General features: G+C 37.1%; 4 protein-coding genes across 7 annotated transcripts in view; 2 read left to right on the top strand and 2 right to left on the bottom strand.

The window, feature by feature from the left end:
- LOC130985259 (uncharacterized) overlaps positions 1-20,976 on the bottom strand; it is a 920,555-nt gene that overhangs the window by 542,594 nt on the left and 356,985 nt on the right. The window lies entirely within an intron of this gene.
- On the bottom strand, positions 502-1,512 carry LOC131024801 (somatic embryogenesis receptor kinase 2-like). Its single transcript, XM_057954337.1, has 3 exons — positions 1,458-1,512; positions 816-1,195; positions 502-744 (listed from the first exon to the last, which is right to left on the bottom strand). Exons 1-3 carry the CDS (start codon positions 1,510-1,512, stop codon positions 502-504), a joined length of 678 nt encoding a protein of 225 aa, XP_057810320.1.
- On the top strand, positions 12,231-14,275 carry LOC130985325 (bidirectional sugar transporter SWEET2a). Its single transcript, XM_057908255.1, has 6 exons — positions 12,231-12,517; positions 12,908-12,944; positions 13,038-13,254; positions 13,327-13,485; positions 13,583-13,702; positions 13,812-14,275. Exons 1-6 carry the CDS (start codon positions 12,454-12,456, stop codon positions 13,926-13,928), a joined length of 714 nt encoding a protein of 237 aa, XP_057764238.1. The 5' UTR covers positions 12,231-12,453; the 3' UTR covers positions 13,929-14,275.
- LOC130985257 (transcription factor GTE11-like) lies at positions 16,576-20,562 on the top strand. Of its 3 annotated transcripts, none has more exons than XR_009088927.1 (10): positions 16,576-16,732; positions 17,462-18,387; positions 18,486-18,546; positions 18,623-18,684; positions 18,783-18,843; positions 18,931-19,002; positions 19,514-19,626; positions 19,742-19,808; positions 20,015-20,192; positions 20,313-20,435. XR_009088927.1 is itself a non-coding variant. In XM_057908128.1 (10 exons), the coding sequence occupies exons 2-10, from the start codon at positions 17,485-17,487 to the stop codon at positions 20,472-20,474; spliced, it is 1,623 nt and encodes a 540-aa protein (XP_057764111.1). In that variant the 5' UTR covers positions 16,576-16,732; positions 17,462-17,484; the 3' UTR covers positions 20,475-20,562. The 3 variants fall into 3 exon arrangements, 2 of the variants coding, with proteins under 2 accessions (XP_057764111.1, XP_057764112.1); XM_057908128.1 differs by having other exon boundaries at positions 20,071-20,192; positions 20,313-20,562; XM_057908129.1 differs by having other exon boundaries at positions 16,585-16,736; positions 20,071-20,192; positions 20,313-20,562.

The raw sequence follows: 20,976 nt of genomic DNA, 5'->3' as shown, positions 1-20,976 counted from the left end.
TCTGCACTTAAAAAATATGCAATTTATGCAATTGAAACCAACAATACAAAATACTCAAGCAAATCGAAATTGTGCATCTATGCAATTGAAACTGTGCATCTATGCAATCGAAATTGTGCATCTGTAGTTTAATCTCAGCCCTCTATTTTATTTAAATCAATGACTTTAAATTGGTTCCTAGTTTTCATCTTAAGAGGGGTTTTTATATTAACCCTACCATATATATATATATATATATATATTAATAAATTGATCTCTAAATTGTTTGCCCTTCTATTTTAATTAAGGGCAAAGGTGCAGATTACCCCCTGAACTACACCCCCCTAGAGCTTTTAGCCCCCCATACTCGGTCAAAGCGCGTTGACCTCCTGAAGTTCCGGAATAAGGGTGCAATTAAGTTCACGCCTTAAACGGCTGTTTAACGCCGTTTCACTTCAATTTTTTTCTTTTTTTAATTTGCGGTGGGCCCCACTCCTCTCTCTTTCTCTCAAATGGATTCCCTCACTCTCTTTTCCACCGCCGACATCTTCCTCGCCGGTGGCCTCTATTGGGCTGTGTGTGTATGTGTTGGCTGCAGGTGTTCTTCCTCACCACCTCCGACATCTTGGGCCGCTCCATCGGAGAACTCTGTGTGCACAGCAGCACCACCTGTATTAGTTGCTCCACCTCCGCTTCCACATAGTTCTTCTGCAAATCAGGATCAACCAGCATTTCCACTTTCTTCTCTTTTAGAAGCCCTTTCACCTGCCAATCACCATCACATTTAGAGAGAGAGAGGGGATGATATATATATATATATATATATATATACACACCCAATCGAGCAACATGACATCATCGTCATTTGCAAGGCGAGCAAGATCGAATGCCCTCTGCCCCGTTATCAGCTCGAGAAGCATGATGGCGTATCCAAAAACATCGGTTTTCTCTGAAGATTTTCCGGTGGACAGGTACTCGGGAGCTATGTGTCCTATAGTTCCACGAACAGCGGTGGTCACGTGTGTATCCTTGTAATCCATGAGCTTCGCCAAATCAAAATCTCCAACGACCGCCTCAAACTCTTCGTCCAATAGTATATTTGCGGCTTTCACATCACGGTGAATGATCTTCGGGTCACAGTGATCGTGCAGATAAGATAATCTCTCTCTCTCTCTCTCCCCCGCAATTAAGAAAAATCTATGTTCATTAGTTTGCACTTAAATTCAATACACTATTAATAGAAGCGTCATTCGCTGCTTCATCTCCAAATTCTCTGCTGAGATTAGCAGAGCAAATACTGGACCATGGTGTTTTTCTATGCGCTTCGGCTTCTCCTCGCTCTCACGGCTTCTCTCTCATGTAAGTGCATCTGTTTTATTTTTGTTTTTCTTCTGCCATATCTGTATTTACTCGCCTCCACGGTGTGATGTGCTGTGGATCACCTCATTTGTTGTGTAAATCCATTCGCCGCCTATTACTGCGCTTCTTTTTATATGCATTTACTGGTTTTGATGATGCGATTTTGGAGATCATTTTACTCAAATTGATGATAATTGTTTGTTCATGTGTGTAATTTTTGTGATGATTTTGTGTGTGCCTATGTGTTTGATATTGTAGATGATGAAGATGGCCACCGGCGAGGAAGATGTCGGCGGTTAGGGCTGGGAATCGGGTCGGGTTCGGGTACCCTACCCGAAAAAATCGGGTACCCGAACCCGAAAATACCCTAAAATCACTACCCGAACCCGACCCCGATTTTGAAATCGGGTACCCGAATACCCGACTCGGGTACCCGAGTCGGGTAATCGGGTACCCGAAATTACCCGGTCAAAACATCCTCTTTCAAGTCAATCGTGTAAATCGGGTATTTCGGGTAATCGGGTACCCGAATTACCCGATTCGGGTAATAGGGTACCCGAATTACCCGAAATACCCGAAAATACCCTATTTTTTTAAAAAAATTTTTGAAAATGTAACCCCTATTTTTCAGCCTTTGCCCTATACAATTTCTTGCGTTTTTAATTCCCTGTAGTTAACAAATAATATATAACAACAAATAAAAAATCAACAAGCACAAATCTCAGCTCCCAAGTCTAAAATTTAAAATTAAACGAACTTCTAAAGTACCCAAGTACGTTGTTAAATGTTAACATAAACAAATGTCAAGTCAAATACATCACAATCACAAAATGATGTTCATGGGCCATAACTACTAATCCGTCTCCGTTGCACGACTTCCACTTTGATCCGTCTGACTCTGTGCCGTCCTCAGATCACCATGAGTATAGCTATGGAGCACTGTAAGAAATTGAAATTAAGATAAACAAAATCAAACAATGTAACGTAATAATATGTTTATGTCAAATAGACTTGAATAAAATATAATTACCCATTTCAAACTCCTTCTGTTGCTCTTCTTCTGGAACGCCTTCTTCATCTTTTTTATCAATATTGGTAGATCTTAACCAATCCTCAGCACAAATCAAGGCCTCAACCATTTCCGGCGCCAAAGAGCTTCTATACGGTGATAGAACACGTCCTCCCATACTAAATGCACACTCCGAAGCAACACTAGATATGGGGACGGCTAAGATATCTCTGGCCATCTCAGCAAGTATAGGATAACGTGCAGTATTGCTCGACCACCACATCAAAATATCAAACTGGTCGACATCATTCTTACCCACTTTGTATTGCTTCTCAGTGAGGTAGATAGTGAGCTCGTTTGTATCAAGATCATCACAATCTTGATCACTCTCTTGCAAAGCCTCAAGGCTCATTGCACTACGACGCTCTGATCTCCTTTCTCTTATTGATGTCGATGTAGAAGCACTAACTCGTGGTCGAGATGTGGGCGCCACATGATGAGATACCTTATAAAACTCAAATAACTCCTTCAATGCGCTCGTCACCTCACTCACCAAAACAGCTGCACGTTCCAAACCATACACTGATTTGAAGCATTTCTCCACAAGCTTCAACTTTTGCCTAGGGTCTAACACAGCAGCAATATAAAGAAGTCGATTCATGTTTGGATTTGATTCAACTCCTTCCAACCAATATTTTCCAATCTTCTTCCTCATGTTTGTAGCCATCAAACACACCTCCACATCCTCATTCAGCTCCAACTCAGCAATAAGATCAAATATATCACACATCTCAACAAAGAAGAGGTGTGAAGTGGCATATGCAGTACCAGATGCAAGAAGAGTGAGGTCATAGAATTTCTTGAGGTATTCTATGATCTTCCTGATGTTCACCCAATCCACCGCTTCAGGTGCTCCAATATGCTGCCCATTATCATATTTCTTGTTCCTCAAGTCCTCTGTATATGATGAAAACATACTCCCACACACCTCGAATACCTGCTCATATAATAATAATACAAATCACAAGTAGAAGCAGTTATATTATGGAATAACTTCAAATATCATAATAGAGGAAACTAGAAACTTGCACTAATTACTTGCAAATCAAACTCAAAAAAGGACTTAATTACATTAGCACATAGCTAGATGCATTTGATATTTAGATAACAAAACACATGCATAGATTCTATAGAACAAAACACCTGCACATATTTAGGTCCAACTGTCCAAGTCAATATAAACTAAATGCCATTGATGCACCAACAGAATACTAAACTAAACTAAACTAGTAAATACAATAAAACACCAAAACTCAACAATTCCAGCAATAATGTTATATGATCAGATGAATCAATTGCAGCAATAAAGGACAAATATCACTTTAAGTCTTTAAACCCCAAACACCTCGAATACCTGCTCATACGGCTCAGCTGACTCCAACATAAGATATGTTGAGTTCCACCGTGTAGGGACATCCAAACATAATTGCTTCTTGGACTCAATCTTGACTAGCTTTGCATAGTCATAAAACTTTGAAGCTCTTGCTGGGGAGGCCTTGATCCACTTCACTGCTTCTCTAACTCTGTGAACCGAGATACCAATCTCAAGTAAACCATCCTTCACCACCAAATTGAGGATGTGGGCTGCACAACGCATATGGAGGTAACTTCCATCGAGAACTGTAGACCGTATCCCATCGAGATAATGCTTCACATGTTTCACTGCCCCATCGTTTGCTGTTGCATTGTCTAACGTGCAACAAAGCAATCTCTGCAACCCCCAATCCTTCATTGCCGTCACAATAGCTTCACCAATATCAACTCCTTTGTGACTAACAATCTTGACAAAGGTAATGATTCTCTTATGTAAGATCCAATCCTTGTTGATGAAGTGGGCAGTAACACACATAAAATTTGTGTTGTTTACTGAAGTCCAGCTATCTGTGGTCAATGAGACCCTACCCATGCCTTTTTTGGTGAAGAAAGTCTTCAATCGATCTTTCCGCTCCAAGAAGAGCTTCACACAATCAGCTCTAATCGTCTGCCTTGATGGAATATGGAACATTGGGCAAGCAGCAGCAACGAATTTTTTGAAGCCCTCTTTTTCCACATGTATGAATGGGAGCTCATCAAGGATAATCATCTCAACCAGAGTGAGACGAACGAACTTTTGGTCGAATTTCCAAGCTGACAACGCGCTCGTCCCATCCGTGCCGGCAGGTGTGAAATGCAATACAGATTGAGATTGACCATCTGTTGCATTTTTTTGCTTTCTAGAGCATGAGATAGTGTGATTTTTTAGGCCATTCGTCCCATTACGGTATGAATCGGCGCTAATTATAGCTCCACATGTCTTGCACTTCCCCTTTCGCGTCTTCTCCGGAGGATCACCTTCTTCAACCCATAAAAGTGTGAATGCTTTCCAATGATCTGAACGTGCACTTCCTCCTTTCCTTTTCTTTGATGCTCCACTTTTTCCAGTTTGTATTGTCTCTTCCCCGTCTTCGCCAATAGGAATATCCTCTAAGCCATCATCATCCATATCATCATTCATATCAATATCATCTTCCTCAACTCTATTACTATTGCGCGAAGAATCCATGACAATGTAGCAATTAGCAAACTACAAAACAAAACATATAGAAAGAAATTATAAACTGAATAAACTGCCATATAAACTGTTAACTGCCAAGTGCCAAAACAAAACAACATATGATATAAACTACATTCACAACATATGCACTGCCATATAAAACATAAGAATTTAGCAAACTACCAATCAAATTGTTAACTGCCAATCAAATTCAAAATAAACTAAAACTGTCATATAAAGTTATAAACTGTTAACTGCCTATCAAATTCAAAATAAACTGCCCAAATCAGTTTCCTAAGTACTAAATTCGAAATGTATACACTGCAAATACCAAAATAAACTGCCATATGATATAAACTACATTCACAACATATGCACTGCCATATATGATAAAGAAATGACAATGACAATTCTAACAACTACATTCTCTGAAAATGACAATGAATTCTAACAACTAACAAGTCTCTCTAACCACATTAACTGATTAACATCAATGACAAAGAAATCTGGAAATAAATTAGAAATATGCATTAAAAAAACAAAAAAAGAAGAAGAAGAAGCTCACGCTCACCTGTCAACGCTGTCGTCGGAGGGTCGCGGCGGCGAACGGCTGCTGCTGCGGCGGCGAGGGTCGCGGACTGGGGACTGGGGAGGCGGAACGGCTGCTGCAGCCTGCAGGGGCGAGGGGCTGGGAGCCTGGGATGGCGCGGACGCCGGGCTGGAGACGGCGACTGGGGCGGCCGAGAGGTCAGGGCCGGCGCCGGCGGGCTGGGAGTTCAGTTTGGCGCCGTTTGGGAATTGGGAATTTGGGAGGGACGACGAATTTGGGAGGGAGAATCCGAGTGAGTCTCGTGACTAGGGCTGGGAGAATTTCAATTTCAAACTATAATTCATATTTAATTTAATTAAATTAAATAGTTTAAAATTTATAATTTATTATATAAAATTATCGGGTAATTCGGGTATACCCGATACCCGATCGGGTATACCCGATACCCGATTCCGTAGACCCCTAAATACCCGAACCCGTACCCGATCCCGAAAAAATCGGGTATAGGGTACCCGAATACCCGATTTTTTCGGGTCGGGTATCGGGTACCCGATTACCCGAACACCGAATTCCCAGCCCTATCGGCGGTGGAGAAGAGGGAATCCATTTGAGAGAAAGAGAGAGGAGTGGGGCCCACTGCAAATTAAAAAAAGAAAAAAATTAAAGTGAAACGGCGTTAAACAGCCGTTTAAGGCGTGGACTTAATTGCACCCTTATTCCGGGACTTCAGGGAGGTCAACACGCTTTGACCGAGTATGGGGACTAAAAGCTCTAGGGGGTGTAGTTCAGGGGGCAATCTGCACATTTGCCCTTTAATTGAATTTATAGCTTATGTTTATCTTTTTCATGAGTTTGATATATATCACATGGTACAAAAAAATCATACAATTTTTTACGTATTTTCATGACATGGCCCACGAGCAACTTGGACAATCCAACACCAAATTTTTGGTCTTGTGATATTACTGTAAAAATATTAAAATGTTGTATTTCAATTTGCCAAAAATAGGGTTCAAAAATAAAAAAATTGCCAAAAATTACACAAATGTGATATACTAATTGAAAACAAAAACAAATATTATGAAATTTTGATTTAATATCACTTTCCCTAAATTAATTCATTGTGAGCAGATAATAGATTCGCATATCGCGGGGAATCTCAAAAAAAAAATCCTGTTTGCCTGCTTCTGCTTGACTGAACCAGCAGCATAGAATACTTTTTCAAAGAGGCGGGCCCCACCAGTTCAGCCAGCGTGTCGCTTTGCTGTATTCTAAACGATTTCTTTGTATATCTAGCTGGCGCCAATAAAATAAATGGTTAATTGCCCCTAAATACACCATTTTTTCTTGAATTCTACAATTGCACATCACCTTTAAAATTCGTTTCTAAATACACCACCTTTCATTGAATTCTACAATTGCACATCACCTTTAAATCCGCCCCAAAATACATCACCTATATATTTTTTTCTGTTTTTGCACATGACTAAAAAATCCTCAAAAAATAAATTAAAGTGTTAATTTATAAATTTAAATATATTTTTAGCAGCGAAAATATAATAAAATAAAATTCTTTATAAAGTTTAAAATCATATATATATATAAGTATTTTCGTAAAGAAATAAATTCTCTAATAAATTTTTAGAAAGAACTTGAATTAAAAAAATAAACAAGTCATGACATTAAGAAAATAAAATGAAGCTTTTATTTTAATAAATTTCACACGAATTCGATATAATTTGGAATTTAGAGTTACAATAATCAAAGAGTTAATATATAAAACTATCCACTTTCATATAGTAAAGATAAAATTTGTCCACTAAGATAAAAATAATAAAAACTGTCCACTTTTTGATTGAAAAGACAGAAATGCCCCTTACTTTAAAATTAAAAAAAATAGCCACTCATTTCTCTCTTTCTCTCCTCTCTCTCTTCACCTTCACGTCACTCTTTCTCTCTCTCTCCCTCTCCTTCTCTTCCTCGCCGCCGCTCCACAGTTGCCGCCCACCACCACCGCTACACTGCAGTTATGAGACGGAGGGGGCCGCGCACGCGGCAGCGTTGCTCCGCCAATTCGCCTCGACGGAGTCGTTGCAGCGGCTGGGCAGATCTGGTGCGGCCGTGAGCTGCCCATTGAACGGCAGATCTGGCGCGGGCAATAGAGCTGCCCATTGAACGCTTCTATGAAGGTGCTCTGCTCTGCTCTCTTCAATTTCTAGGCCAAAAGCTTCAGCTCAAGGTATCTGCTTACTTCATCGATTGGGGGATTAATCTAGGGTTTTGCTTGTGTCTTAAATCTTAAATATTCTTTTCAAAATTCTTCTTTTTTTGTCTGGATTTTCTATTTGTTTTCTGAAATTTCATTAATTTTCTGATGGTTTGAGCAAATGGGCTGAATCAACGTTTGAATTATATTAGTACTATTTTTGTTGAAATATGGAAGGGGATAACCGGGTTGGGTGTTGTGTTCATCTGTTGTAGCTTCAGAATTCAGAATATGTATTGATTGAATTCTATACTTGGGCTGCCTTGTTATTAGTGTGATTTTGCCTCGTTTATGCTTCAAAATATTGCCAGCATTAGGCAATAGCATTGTGAGAACTACATGGCTGACCTTAATAGTTGCGAGGTTATTTTTATGGACTAATGCTACTAATTATGTGATGTGTATTTAGTCTGTCTTTGCTATTGTTTAAACTCATTTATTCAAGTGTTTGTATTCTCCAACTATTTAATTGGGACAAACCTTGATCTAATAAAGAAATGACTTACTATGCTTTTGTTGCCATATCTTGCTAGATTTAAGCAGTTTGATTCTGTTAAGTTGCAAGCAAATGTTATCATTCCTATGTGATTTCATATATTCTTGTAGAACTTGGGACACAAGTAGTAGGAGAGGCCTATGCCGCTGCATAGCAACAAGAAGCCATGGATGTTTCTTTGCTGGACAAGAAGGTTGTGAAGAAGCATGTCACGAAGTTTAAGAAGCACCATAGTGACATTTATGAGGGTTTCCAACGAGGTTAATTGATTCAATTTTATCGTAAATCGTGTAGCGATTTAATCCGATTATTTAATTTTCAATCATGTAATCTTTGATTCCACTTGAAATTATTGGCTCTAGTTTTGTATAGTCGACGATGGCTCTAGTTGAAATAGTAATTGATTTGGTCTTTGAGAGATAAGTCGACCTCGATTTTATGTGATCTTAGATTGTGTGTTCTTTTTAGTTTTTCTTTAACTTGAAGACTTGGAGACTTGGAATCTATTTTTTATTTGTTGGCATGCTTAGAAACATATGCGTTTGAGACTTGGAGACTTGCTGTTTCAAAAAAAAGAGACTTGGAGACTTGGAATTATGTTTTATTTTCGTTTCAAAAGAGGAAACATAAATAATTAATTAATTGGAATATTTTGGTTAATGATCTTGAATTCACGATCAGATTTATGAATTCACAACTTAATATGTTCTTGAATTCACGATCAGATCTGTGAATTCACAACTTAATATTTCTTGAATTCACAATTGAATGTTTTTGAATTCACGATCACATCTATGAATTCACAACTTAATATTCTTAAATTCACAACCAAATCTATGAATTTACAACTAAAACTCGAATTCACAACCAAAATAAATTCTAATTTTAGTTGTAAATTCAAACTTTAAAAACTCAAATTCACAACTACTTGAATTCACAACCAAAATAAATTATAGTTGTGAATTAAATTCAGGTTGTGAATTCGACTGATTGTAAATTCACAACAAACATAAATCTGGTTGTGAATTAAATTTTGGTTGTGAATTCGTTTGGTTGTGAATTCACAACCAAAAACTTCTAGTTGTGAATTAAATTTTGGTTGTGAATTCCACTGGTTGTGAATTAAATTTTGGCTGTGAATTCAACTAGTTGTGAATTCACAAATAAAAAATTCTGGTTGTGAATTCGACTGGTTGTGAATTCTCAATTCACAACCAGTGTGAATTCACAACCAAAAAATTTTGGTTGTGAATTCACACTGGTTGTGAATTGCGGGATTTTTTAAAGGGGTGATGTAAAGTGGACATTTTTTTAATTTTTAATGTGAAGGGTATTTTGGTAACAGTGGACATTTTTTATGTTTTTTATTTTAGTGGACATTTTTTATCTTTACAATATGAAAGTGGCCATTTTAAAAATTCACTCATAATCAAAAGTACCACATGAATAAGTATAATGAGTTTGAAAGAAACATGTTTTTTATTTTTTTTAAAGAGGTTTGACGCGCTCATTCGACTCTCCACGCGCCTCCAATGTCATTTACCTGAAATATTAAATATGGGATAAGCATATATAGTATACTTAGTGTGGGAACATGCAATTATTGTCCACGTTAATAAAATGGTAATCCATACGATCATAACATTCAAAACGACACAGTTTTTGCCAATCTGAAAGCCACATCATTTAAAGTGGTAACACCCTAATCTAATTAAAGTGTTAAATATAAATTTAAATATCTTTTTAGCAGCGGAAATATATCTATTTAAATTTGTATATTAACACTTTAATTTATTTTTTGAGGATTTTTTAGTCATGTGCAAAAATAGAAAAAATATAAAGGTGACGTATTTTGAGGTGGATTTAAAGGTGATGTGCAATTGTAGAATTCAAGGAAATGTGGTGTATTTAGAGGCAATTAACCCTAAAATAAACAAATTATAATAAGTCAACATAATTTCTCACTGTTTACTTCACCTTTTTTTAGTGACTAACGTAAGTTCGTAATATACAATTTCAAGGTGCGTTTACATCTTAAAAGAAATTGCAAACAATTCTCCAAAGAGGTAGTATTTGGTACACTCGGGTGTATCGTACAATTAAGTTGCACATTTACTTAGATTTTAATCCGTACCCTAATTTAAACTCATATTTTGATCCAAACCATATAAATAACATTATTTTGAATACAAGTCAATCCGATTGTACAATACACTCAGGTGTACCTAAGAATTTGTGTTCTCGAAAAGAACTACAATTAATGAAAATATAAAATGAAAGGAAATAATATGGGTTCTCAAATATGAGTAATGCAGAATTATATTTCCCCCGTCCCATTAAAACTGGCGGCTTGTTTTATTGCACGTCACAAAAAGAAGAATATGTAAAGTAGTTAAAATTGGTATGACGACCTACATTTTTTTATGTGTTAAATTTTGATATTTATGGAATAAATCACTTATAATGAGACATTTCAAAATGAAATATAAGTCACTTTTAATGGCACGAAGTGAGTATAAGGCTTAGGCTCTCTTGCATTTATCAAATAGTTTTCACCCCCATTTGAATATTGTGAAAGAGGCGTGCATTGTTAAAGTTTTCTAACACTCGTCTCCATAACTCAATATTAATGTTGCGGTCCAAACTTAAGTATATTTATAATAACAAAAATAATAGCTCTATCAATAGATCATTCCCAATAGATATATATATTTTTTTTATCAGAAAAAGGTAACTAAATAACTGGAAGGTACAAGAAGTACCAAGAGTTCAATACAAAAAGAAACCAAACATAGAAAAAAGACCAAACTTCCAGAAAAACACAAAGGCAGGCGTCACAACCACAACACGAACCATCAACTCAAAATCCCTTCAATCGAAAGCCAAGATTGAAGATCCAGGATAGGCGTCTCCAGCTTAAAGATCATTTTCCAACTCCAAAGCTTCATCTTGATATCCAAAACCAATTTGTCTTTGTTCCACACACCTTGCTCAAAGATACAGTAATTTCTCACTTTCCAAATGCTCCAAACAACAGCAATCCACAAACCAGAAAGGAAACGAGTTTCAGTTTTCTTCCCAAGCCCAATGAAAGCAAGGAAGTGTTCTTTTGCATTGTGATGTTTAGGATAATATTAATGTTGCGGTCCAAACTTAAGTATATTTCTAACAAAAATAATAGCTCTATCAATAGATCATTCCCAATAATATTTAAATAATTAATCCTATTAAAGAATAATAAAAACAAATTTCAAGCAATCGGGTCATACGTAATAGTTTATTATACATCGAATCTTATTTTTTTTCTTGTTTGTATATAAAATATTATTTTTGTATGCAGAAGATATTAGGATGTGGAATTGTATGTTAAATAAAGAATTATACTCCTTATCAAACTCAACATATTTCCTATATCTGAAAAAAAAAAAAAACACATTGATTTTGAGTTGCTTCCATGTATAGTGATGGTGAAAGGTGCGACTATTAGCCTGTTATGGACTGGCACAAATGATCCTGAAAATATTGTTGGTTGGAATTCTTTAATTTTACACGAGTTTTTATGCATTTATAGACTTAATTAACCAGTCTTTTTATTCAACTGATTATTAACAAGTTATCATATTGTAACACCACATGGGGTGGACTGGTGGAAGATTGTTTATTGCATGAATCATGCCCATTATATTAATTGAATTAACGAGAATAGTTTAACACCTCGCATATCACGACATTACTAAATTTTGGAGTATACCATATTTTATCCAGTAAATCGAATAGATTAGATGCCATTCTTTATTGTATCCATCTATTATGCCTAAAAAAAAAATTATTGTTTCCATCTATTATGCCTCACCACTATCAACAGTTCATTATTGAACATTAAGTCCTTATCACTTATCAGCAATATTATGTATGTATAAAGCAAATAAATTAATGTAGTATATTTTTATTGAGTGAATTTGTCTTCTTCTCTATATAGAAAATAAAGTTGCCGACTGTGTAAGAAAAACTCAGAGATTATTAGAAAAGGCACGTGGTGAATAAGTGGCGTTGAAGCCAGCTCAACACTGGGCCCGTCATCTTACTCCATCAACAACAAAAATGGCTGAATTCGAACCCAGATTCCCAGAACTTGATAACCTTATTCAATTATCAGCGAAAGAGATAGAGAGAGAAAGGGAGAGAGAGAGAGAGAGAGACCATGTCTGAAGGTGGTATGTATTCATCACCTTATTCGATTATCAGCGAAGCAGCTGGAGTTGCAGGTCACTCTCTTAATTAAATCCACCCAAAATTCTGTGTTTTTTTTTTCTTTATTGTTTTTCCTAGTTCGAGTTGCTGCTTCATAATTCGTGTCCTCTGCTATTCGGTATTTGCCATTTTGGGTTGACTTTGTATTTCTTTCCTTCATTTTCTTTTCTTTGCTAGAGATTATGTTTTCTTTGCGAGTTTATCTTTCTAGAAATGTATGATTTCGCTTTAATCTCGCACTGTTATTTTATAGCTTTCATGTTCTCGAGAAACTCAAAAGGTGGGGATTTCTGTGGAACAAACCTTGTTGGAAAATTCAACTTTTCAATTTAAAAAAATGCTGCCCTTCAATCCCCTTAATTTGGAGCTTTGAATTCTAAGATTCTTTGATTCTGGGCTTGCAGGCAATCTATGTGCTTTCGTGTTGTTCGTTTCGCCTATGTAAGTGCTAAGATCTTCAGACAAAAAACTTGATTCACCACATTTCTGATTCGTTGCAAGATAATGTGTCATCGTTGTATGCTTCTTTTGCAGTCCCACGTTTAAGAGAATAGTCAGAAACAAATCAACAGAGCAATTTTCAGGGTTGCCTTATATCTATGCCCTCTTGAACTGCTTGATATGCCTCTGGTACGGCTCGCCCGTTGTCTCTACCGGCTTACTCTTGATAGCAACCGTGAACTCAATCGGGGCCGTTTTTCAGTTGGTTTACATTGTCATATTCGTCGTGTATGCTGACCACGGGAGACGGGTAGAGCTTAAAATCTTTGCTATGTGTAGCTAAACTTGTTGATCATTTAATGAGAGTAGTGTGTTTTTGCAGCTGAAGATGGTGGCATTGTTGTTGGGAGTCTTTGGTGTGTTTGCTGTCATTGTCTCTGTTAGCTTATGCGTTTTTGAGCCGCCTAACCGGCAACTCTTTGTTGGTTACTTATCGGTGTTTTCCCTCATATCTATGTTCGCTTCTCCACTATTCATCATTGTGAGTAAGCTCAATGGTTGCGAACGAGCTCATTTTCTTTGGTAACATTAATGGTTTACTTCAATGCTAACTCGTCTTTGAAATTGTGGTTGCGAAGAATCTGGTGATCCGGACAAAAAGCGTGGAGTACATGCCGTATTATCTGTCTCTTGCTACATTCTTGATGAGTGTTGCTTTCTTCGCGTATGGAATGCTCAAACACGACTCCTTCGTCTCTGTAAGTCCCCTGCTGCTGCTATCTCTTATGCATCATGCTCATCAAACTAGGCTCATCCTATGCCGGTGAGTCTAAAATTGTCGATTTTTTCACCACCTGCATAAATCAGATTCCTAATGGGATTGGAGCAGTTCTTGGGATTACTCAGCTGGTGCTCTACTTCCATTACAGCAGAAGTAATGCAGAAGTGTCGAGAGCGCCCTTGCTCGAGCCATACGCGGCCTAGGCTGATGCTCGTTGCGAAGAGCTAAGAAACTGGCCACAAATCTTGATGCCACTTGTTCAATATTTCATCGATTCTTTAGCCCATTTGTGTACATTGGTGTGATGTGAGGAGGCTCTTGTTTGTGATGGAGGAAATGCGAAATCGCAAATGCTGTTGTTGTTCATCAATCATGGTTGATGCCTTTTTGTTGATGTTTCGTGCTGTTTCTGCCATTTATTATTTTATACATAAATTATTTGATGCAATCTGTATAGATAAGAATTGAGAAATGGAAAAAACACTATCTCTTATCTTTAGGTCTTTAATACAAGTGATTATTATTGTAAAATATCTTTAAATTATTATTCGATAAGAGTATTATCCACACAAAAGTAGGAAAACTGTATTGTTGACAGGTGGGATTAAACCCAACATTTGTCACAAAGGAGAGTTGGGTGCCTAGTTTTGTCATGGCTCATTGACTAACTTGAGCCCATTATATAAATTAGGGTTAAGTATCTATTTGGCCCCTAACGTAGAAGCCCCTGTAGCTATTAACACTCTATGGGCAGGGGTGTGTCAACTAAGCCCCTGAAGTACCTAATTACCGCCAATTAACCCCTCCGACTTAACGAAAGGTTAACACCGTTAACTATTTTAATTTTTTAATTTTTTTTATTTTATTGGTGGTGGGACCCACACCATCTTCTTCACCAAGCTCGCCGGAAACACGCCGGAAATCTAATCCACCCCTTCCCCGAAAATCCGGCGATGACGGTGGCCGACGGAGCTTTGGTGGCGAGCTCGGCAAGGCAGCGCGTTGAGGAGGCTCAGCCGCTTTGTTGCTGCTCCTTTCGCTGCTATAGAAGACCGAAGGTGGCGCTCAGGACTGAAAAAGGAGGGAGAGTGGTAGCTTCGCGGTGGTGGTGCGGCAGAGCGCGACGGCGGCGCGGCCAAGCTGCGCACGGCTGCCGACTGCTGCTGGAGTTGCTGTCGAGTTGCTGCTGCTGTTGTTACTCTGTTGTTGTTGCCGCTTTTACGCCGTGGAGGAACGACAACTAGTGGTGGTGGCGAGGAGCGACAGCGGCGATGGAAGGTGGCGGCTGCTACCTTTGCGCAAGAGAGGGAGTAGGCCGAGAGAGAGAGAGAGAGAGTTAAGCGTGAGAGATGAGATAGACGAGAGAGAGCAGAGCGTGAGAGAGAGAGATGTGAGCTTGTCGCCGCTGCGACACCGGAGTTTCGGGGAAGGGGTGGATTAGGTTTCCGGAGTGTTTCCGGCAAGCTTTGTGAAGAAGATGGTGTGGGTCCCACCACCAATAAAATAAAATAAAATTAAAAAATTAAAATAATTAACCTTGTTAACCGTCCGTTAAGTCAGATGAGTTAATTGGCGGAAATTAGGTACTTCAGGGGCTTAGTTGACACACTCCTGCCCATAGGGTGTTAATAGCTACAGGGGCCTCTACGTTAGGGGCCAAATTGATACTTAACCCTATAAATTAAGGAGGTAATCTTTTTATAAAACCCTTATATAAAATTAATAATCTCCTCAAATTATAAATACTTTTGTACTCATATAATGACTTGGTATTTGGTTTTTTTAACAACTTTTAGATGGGAAGTAATTATAGTACTATATTTTTGTGTGCGATTTTAAAACCTTCTGTGCTGTTTATACAGCAGTTGTTTTTTTTTCTAACATATATCACTATTTTTTAAAAATACGACGCATAAAATATAATTTTATATAATACTCGTAAGTGTACCCCCCAAAAAAAGAGCAATACGTTAGCAAGTAAATAGTTATTCGATAAATTAATAATTTGTAATAGAATTCCGTCGTAATTTTATACATTGTATTATTATGTGCGATTAATGGACGTCTTCCCTAAAAAATAATTAGTGGCATTCATATAGAAACAAAAAGATTCATCTGAGTGGTGGAAGCTCTCTGACTATGTATCGTGTGGAATTTATGGAATCATCAAAATAGGGTGATGTTCAAGAACTTGCCAAGTTGTTGTGAGGATTTAGTCGAGTTGATCAAAGTGAAATTTGGTTTTGATTGTCTAGATTTCATCTATTCGCTCTTGTTACAGTTTGGAAAATTGGTTGTGTGATCCGTTTGTGTGTCTTTAGTTGTGATTGGCGTCTGAGTTGTATACTTTGAATTTTGTAGATTGATAATTAAAGATGTTAGTAAATTATTAATTGGATATCATGTAACTTTAAATTAAAATTAATTTTAAATATTATATAATCATGTCTTGAGTTATCTCTATTTGTAAGATTATTATTAATTTAAGGAATATTACTGTTTAAATATATCATCTTTCTTCCAATTTCAAAATTTGACATAAATTTTCATTTTCTTATTAAAATAAATGAATTTTAATACTTACTTAGATTTAATACCGACCTTTATTTCCTCTAAATTGAATGTGTGATGACATAATTTAGATACATCACTTCAGATTCAATTTAAAATACAAGATTTTAACAGAAAAACAAAATTAAAAATTTATGTTAAAATTCGAAGGAGAAAAATTGGCGTAGTTTTTTATTTTATTTTTTTTGAGACGAAAATTGGAGTATTTAAACAGTATTAATTTAAGTGTAATTTGAAGTTGATTGGAAATCTAACTAGGAAGTAAATTACGTGCTGCGCAAGTCTACTTTAGGAATAATAATTTAACCCTCAAAACCAAACTCGCAGACGATACACTTAAAATTAACGCCGCCGCCTCCGCCTCCAAGGCCAGAGTCGACGATTCATCCTTCAACTTCGAAGCTGCTTTTCGGTCCGCACCGGACTTCCTCAGCGTGTAAGTATGAACATGAACCCTAGGCTTTGGTTTGTGGTTGCTAAAATCTTTAATTTGGCTTTTTATGAGGCATAGTTTTGAAGAATTTGATGTTCCCCAATCCAATAATTCACAAACTTGCTGTTTGCCAAAATCAAAATAGCCTCCTTGTTCGACGAAGAGAAGCCAAGCCGCAGGCGGAATAACGATTACAATAATACGATTGTAGAAATAGTATAACGTTTTTAATTAGAATTGATAATCAATATTACCGAAGTTTCTTTCCAATCTCCTTGAATTTTTGTTTTGTATAATTATTGACAGAATGACAGTTCGATTTCTTGTACGACTTTATGTTTTGTTTTTCGATTTTTTTTTTCATGTTTAATTGCTTTTTTTTTTTTCTCTTTTTTTTCCCGACCCTGTACCTTTTTTCAATTTCTTGAACTTACAATTTATTTTATTTTAATTTTTCTTGCCCAACCTTATGTTTTGGATGCAGATTATATGAGAATATATGAGACATGATGATTGTGGATATTTTCTTGTCTGACTTTATGTTTTGGATATATGTCATATGAGAAAATATTTGAGACCTGAATTCATGATTGTTTTTTAACTTGTCCCGCCTTATATATTGTATGTAAATCATATGAGAAATATATGAGACATGATGATGATGTTGTTTGAATACTATATATATATATATATTTCAATGTTATTGAAGCATGTGATTATTTCTTTCTCCAGTGTAATTGAAGCATACAATTATAATGGCTGAGAATCAAGCTGAAACGATGTCCTGCTACCCGATGCAATTTCCTGACATGGTTGCTAAAAAGAAGACAATTCGCTGTGCATTGAAGTTCAAGGTAACTACCAAAGGTATATGGAATGTATCAGAAGATAAGTTATGTGAAGGCACTGATGGGCCTTGTATGGTGAAGCCAAGCAAGCAGAAGCCTGAAATGTCTCTTGATGATCAAAGCTGGAAAAAGCAAAAGATGGGCCCTTTTAAAGTTAAGTCATGTGAAGGCACTGATAGGCAAAGAAACAGAGTTTCTGTTGGTGTAAGTAAGCCGCCTGAAGCTAATGTTCCAGTGAAGCCATTGATGCCAGTAACCTCCGGCAAGCGGAAGCCAGAAATGTCTTTTGATGATCAAAGGTGGAAAAAGCAGAAGATGGACTGCAGTTCGAAACTTGAATGTAGTAAGATTTTGAAAGATTTGATGAATCATAGTGTAGGATGGGCATTCAGTGAGCCAGTCGATCCAGTGAAGCTGAAGATTCCTGATTACTTTCAGATAATACGGAATCCAATGGATTTAGGAACAATAAAACATAAACTAGAGAGAGATAAGTACTCTGCTGCCAAGGAATTTGCTGACGATGTGCAGCTGACTTTTAAAAATGCAATGTCGTATAATCCTCCCGAAGATGAAGTTCATCGTTGGGCGGAGATGCTGGATGGTACTTTCAGGAGGAAGTGGAAATTATTGGATGCAAGACTGAAGCATACCAACAAAAGTGATGAAAAGACCAGGAAAGTTCTAGAAGACAACCACCAAGTTATGAAGCCAGCTGGTCTTATGAAAGCGATAGTACCTGAAAAACTCAGCAACTCAAGGCGGATATCACTAGAGGAAAGACAGAAGTCCAGACCAGGGATTATGCAAGTATGGTTTCCTTTACTTAACTCATTTTTTATTGTACTCCTTGTGTTTTCCACTTTCATCAATTTGGCAGTAACTGAGTTTTTTGTTAATTTGAACAGGCAAAGCCTGGAAAAACGGCAGTAAATGGGTGCTCATCATTGAGTAGAACTGCTGAGAAAGGTTTGAAGCGGCATAATAATGTTTTTGCTTTATGGTTAACTTTAGCATCTAATTAACCATGTGTATAATTGTACAGGGCCTTGTAATCGACGCGCTCCGGCATCTACTAACCTTGGCCAATCTATTGACTCTAAACTTGTATGTCAAGAACCATCTATTGATGCTCGTTTAAGTTCCTTTGAGAATAATTCTGTGTATAAATCAGCGCCTAATTGGGGCTTTGGTTTGAATACCAGGATTGTGAGGTCAAATGTACTTCGACATCTCTTGCGAACAGCTTTGCTCTAGATTCAGAGGGTGAGTTCCTTTTTTATTACTAGTCTTCATGTTCCCCTTCTGAAGCTTTTAATTAGTTGAGATCTGAAGTACTTCAAATGACTCTAGGTCGTGGAGTTGCTTACAATGAAGACAAAAGTCCTTGTTCAACATCTGCCACAACTCCTGCATTTGTTGAAGGTAAGCTTACTGTATGTTCGGTATTGCAACTTTATGGGTTAAAAGCATCATTAATTATCTCAATTCTGATGAATTAATGAGGGAAAAGTGAACGGAAATGAAAGAAAAATATACAAAAACCTGGGAAATATTAGATAATAGTACTATATTTGTTCAGATGTTCTGGAGAAGTTTGTGGATTTTTTTTGGTTTTGTGTATCGAGTATTTGATGGAAAGCCTGCATAACAATATCTTGGTTTTACTCATTAGAATGACACTCTTTGATGAGGCTTTTCTCATTATATATGATTTCATTAGATGCAGATTTTCTGTTATATATCACGTACTCTTTTACTCCCAATTTCTAACAGCTCAGCCCAACCTGTTCCTACAAGATGGGATTGGTTTGTATAAGTAGATATTCTTAACTATGTGATCTTCATTTCATTTCTTGCAGATGTGAACATGATCATGAATAGTTGTGTACTTTTCATTATTGCTTGGAATATGAAGTATTTTAATCTTCTGTAGGCTGGATGGCTGATGTCCCAATGTCGCCAAAAAAGGCTTTGAGGGTTGCAATGCTGAAAAGCCGCTTTGCAGATACTATCTTCAAAGCTACGCATCCGACGCTTGTAGACAATGTACATGATAACTCCACTCTACTCTATTGTTATCGTATAGTCTTATTTGATTGGTATGCTAGGATGTAATTGTTTATAGTTAGTTATACTGAATATTATTTCTTCACTCGTCCAGGATGAGAAGTCTGATCCTTCAAGGATACAACAAGAAAGGCTACAACTGGAGAAAGAACAGCTAAAAGGTGATTTCAGCATCGGTACATCCAATTTATGGTCTGCATGCATGTGTCAGTTACTTAATCTTATAATTATTTATCAACTAGATAGTTTTATATGCTTAATTTATTTTTTTGCTCAATTAGAGTATATGCTGTGGTTCACTACATTAGTCACTGTTCACATACTCATCTGGCCTCATTTGTTCATCATTTTTTTTTTCTTTTTTCAGCTGCTATATCTTTGTTGTGGTTCACCTTTTATCTGACCTAGTTCTATGGGTCGCAGAGAAAGCCAGGATTGAAGCACAAATTAAAGCTGCTGAAGTGGCCTCTCGAAGGAAGCAGCAAGATGAGTTAAAGATGCGTCGTGAGAGAGAAAGAAAAGCTGCAAGGATTGCTTTAGAGAAGGTACATTATTCGTTCATTGGTTAACTGATAATAGTCGGCCAAGCAATTGATTTTTTACTTCTAATAATTTTTCAACTTTTGAGTTCACGTTAATGTCGAAAGCTGTCATTCATATTGCAGATGGAGAAAACTGTTGAGATTGATTGGGCTCTAAGTATGTTGAGAGATTTGGATATCCTATTTGGTGGATATCCAAATTCCAAGTCTGTGGAGCAATTGGGCTTGTACCTTAAGGAGAAGTACGTGGAAGAAGATGACGCAGAAGACGGAGAAATTTTGTAGTAGAAAAGAGATTATTGATTGAAATTCTTTTGTGCATATATATATTCTTTGAGTTTAATCTATAAAGAAAAGCCATTCCAAACCACAACTCCCCAGTTGGTTAATATAATTCCCGAGTTCATCATCATGTACATATCATTTTTTTTTATCAATAAAAATCCATTAAAAGAGGGTCGGTGCCAGGAGTACCAAAAGGTCAAACAAGTGGTGAGTACTCGGAAGAGCACCACAAGGAAAAAGAAACGTTGGACTCTACAACATGGAAGATTTTGTTCCAACTCCAAAGTCTTCCTTTGATATCTTTAACAAGATTGGACACCTCCCAATTCTTGTTCTCAAATCTACTCTCATTCCTATATTTCCAGATCAACCAAACGGTCCCAATCCAGAGAGCTTTAAGGAATTTCCTGTTTCTCTTACCTCTTCCTCCTCCGATGAAAGACTTGAAGTGATCTTCGACTATTTGTGGCTTAGCCGTTTCAATTCCGATCCATTGATGAAT

This window comes from Salvia miltiorrhiza, chromosome 5 (assembly GCF_028751815.1).
Source record: "Salvia miltiorrhiza cultivar Shanhuang (shh) chromosome 5, IMPLAD_Smil_shh, whole genome shotgun sequence".
Classification (NCBI taxonomy): domain Eukaryota; kingdom Viridiplantae; phylum Streptophyta; class Magnoliopsida; order Lamiales; family Lamiaceae; genus Salvia; species Salvia miltiorrhiza.
Note: the sequence above shows the minus strand (reverse complement) of the source record. Positions and strands in the feature narration are given on the sequence as shown.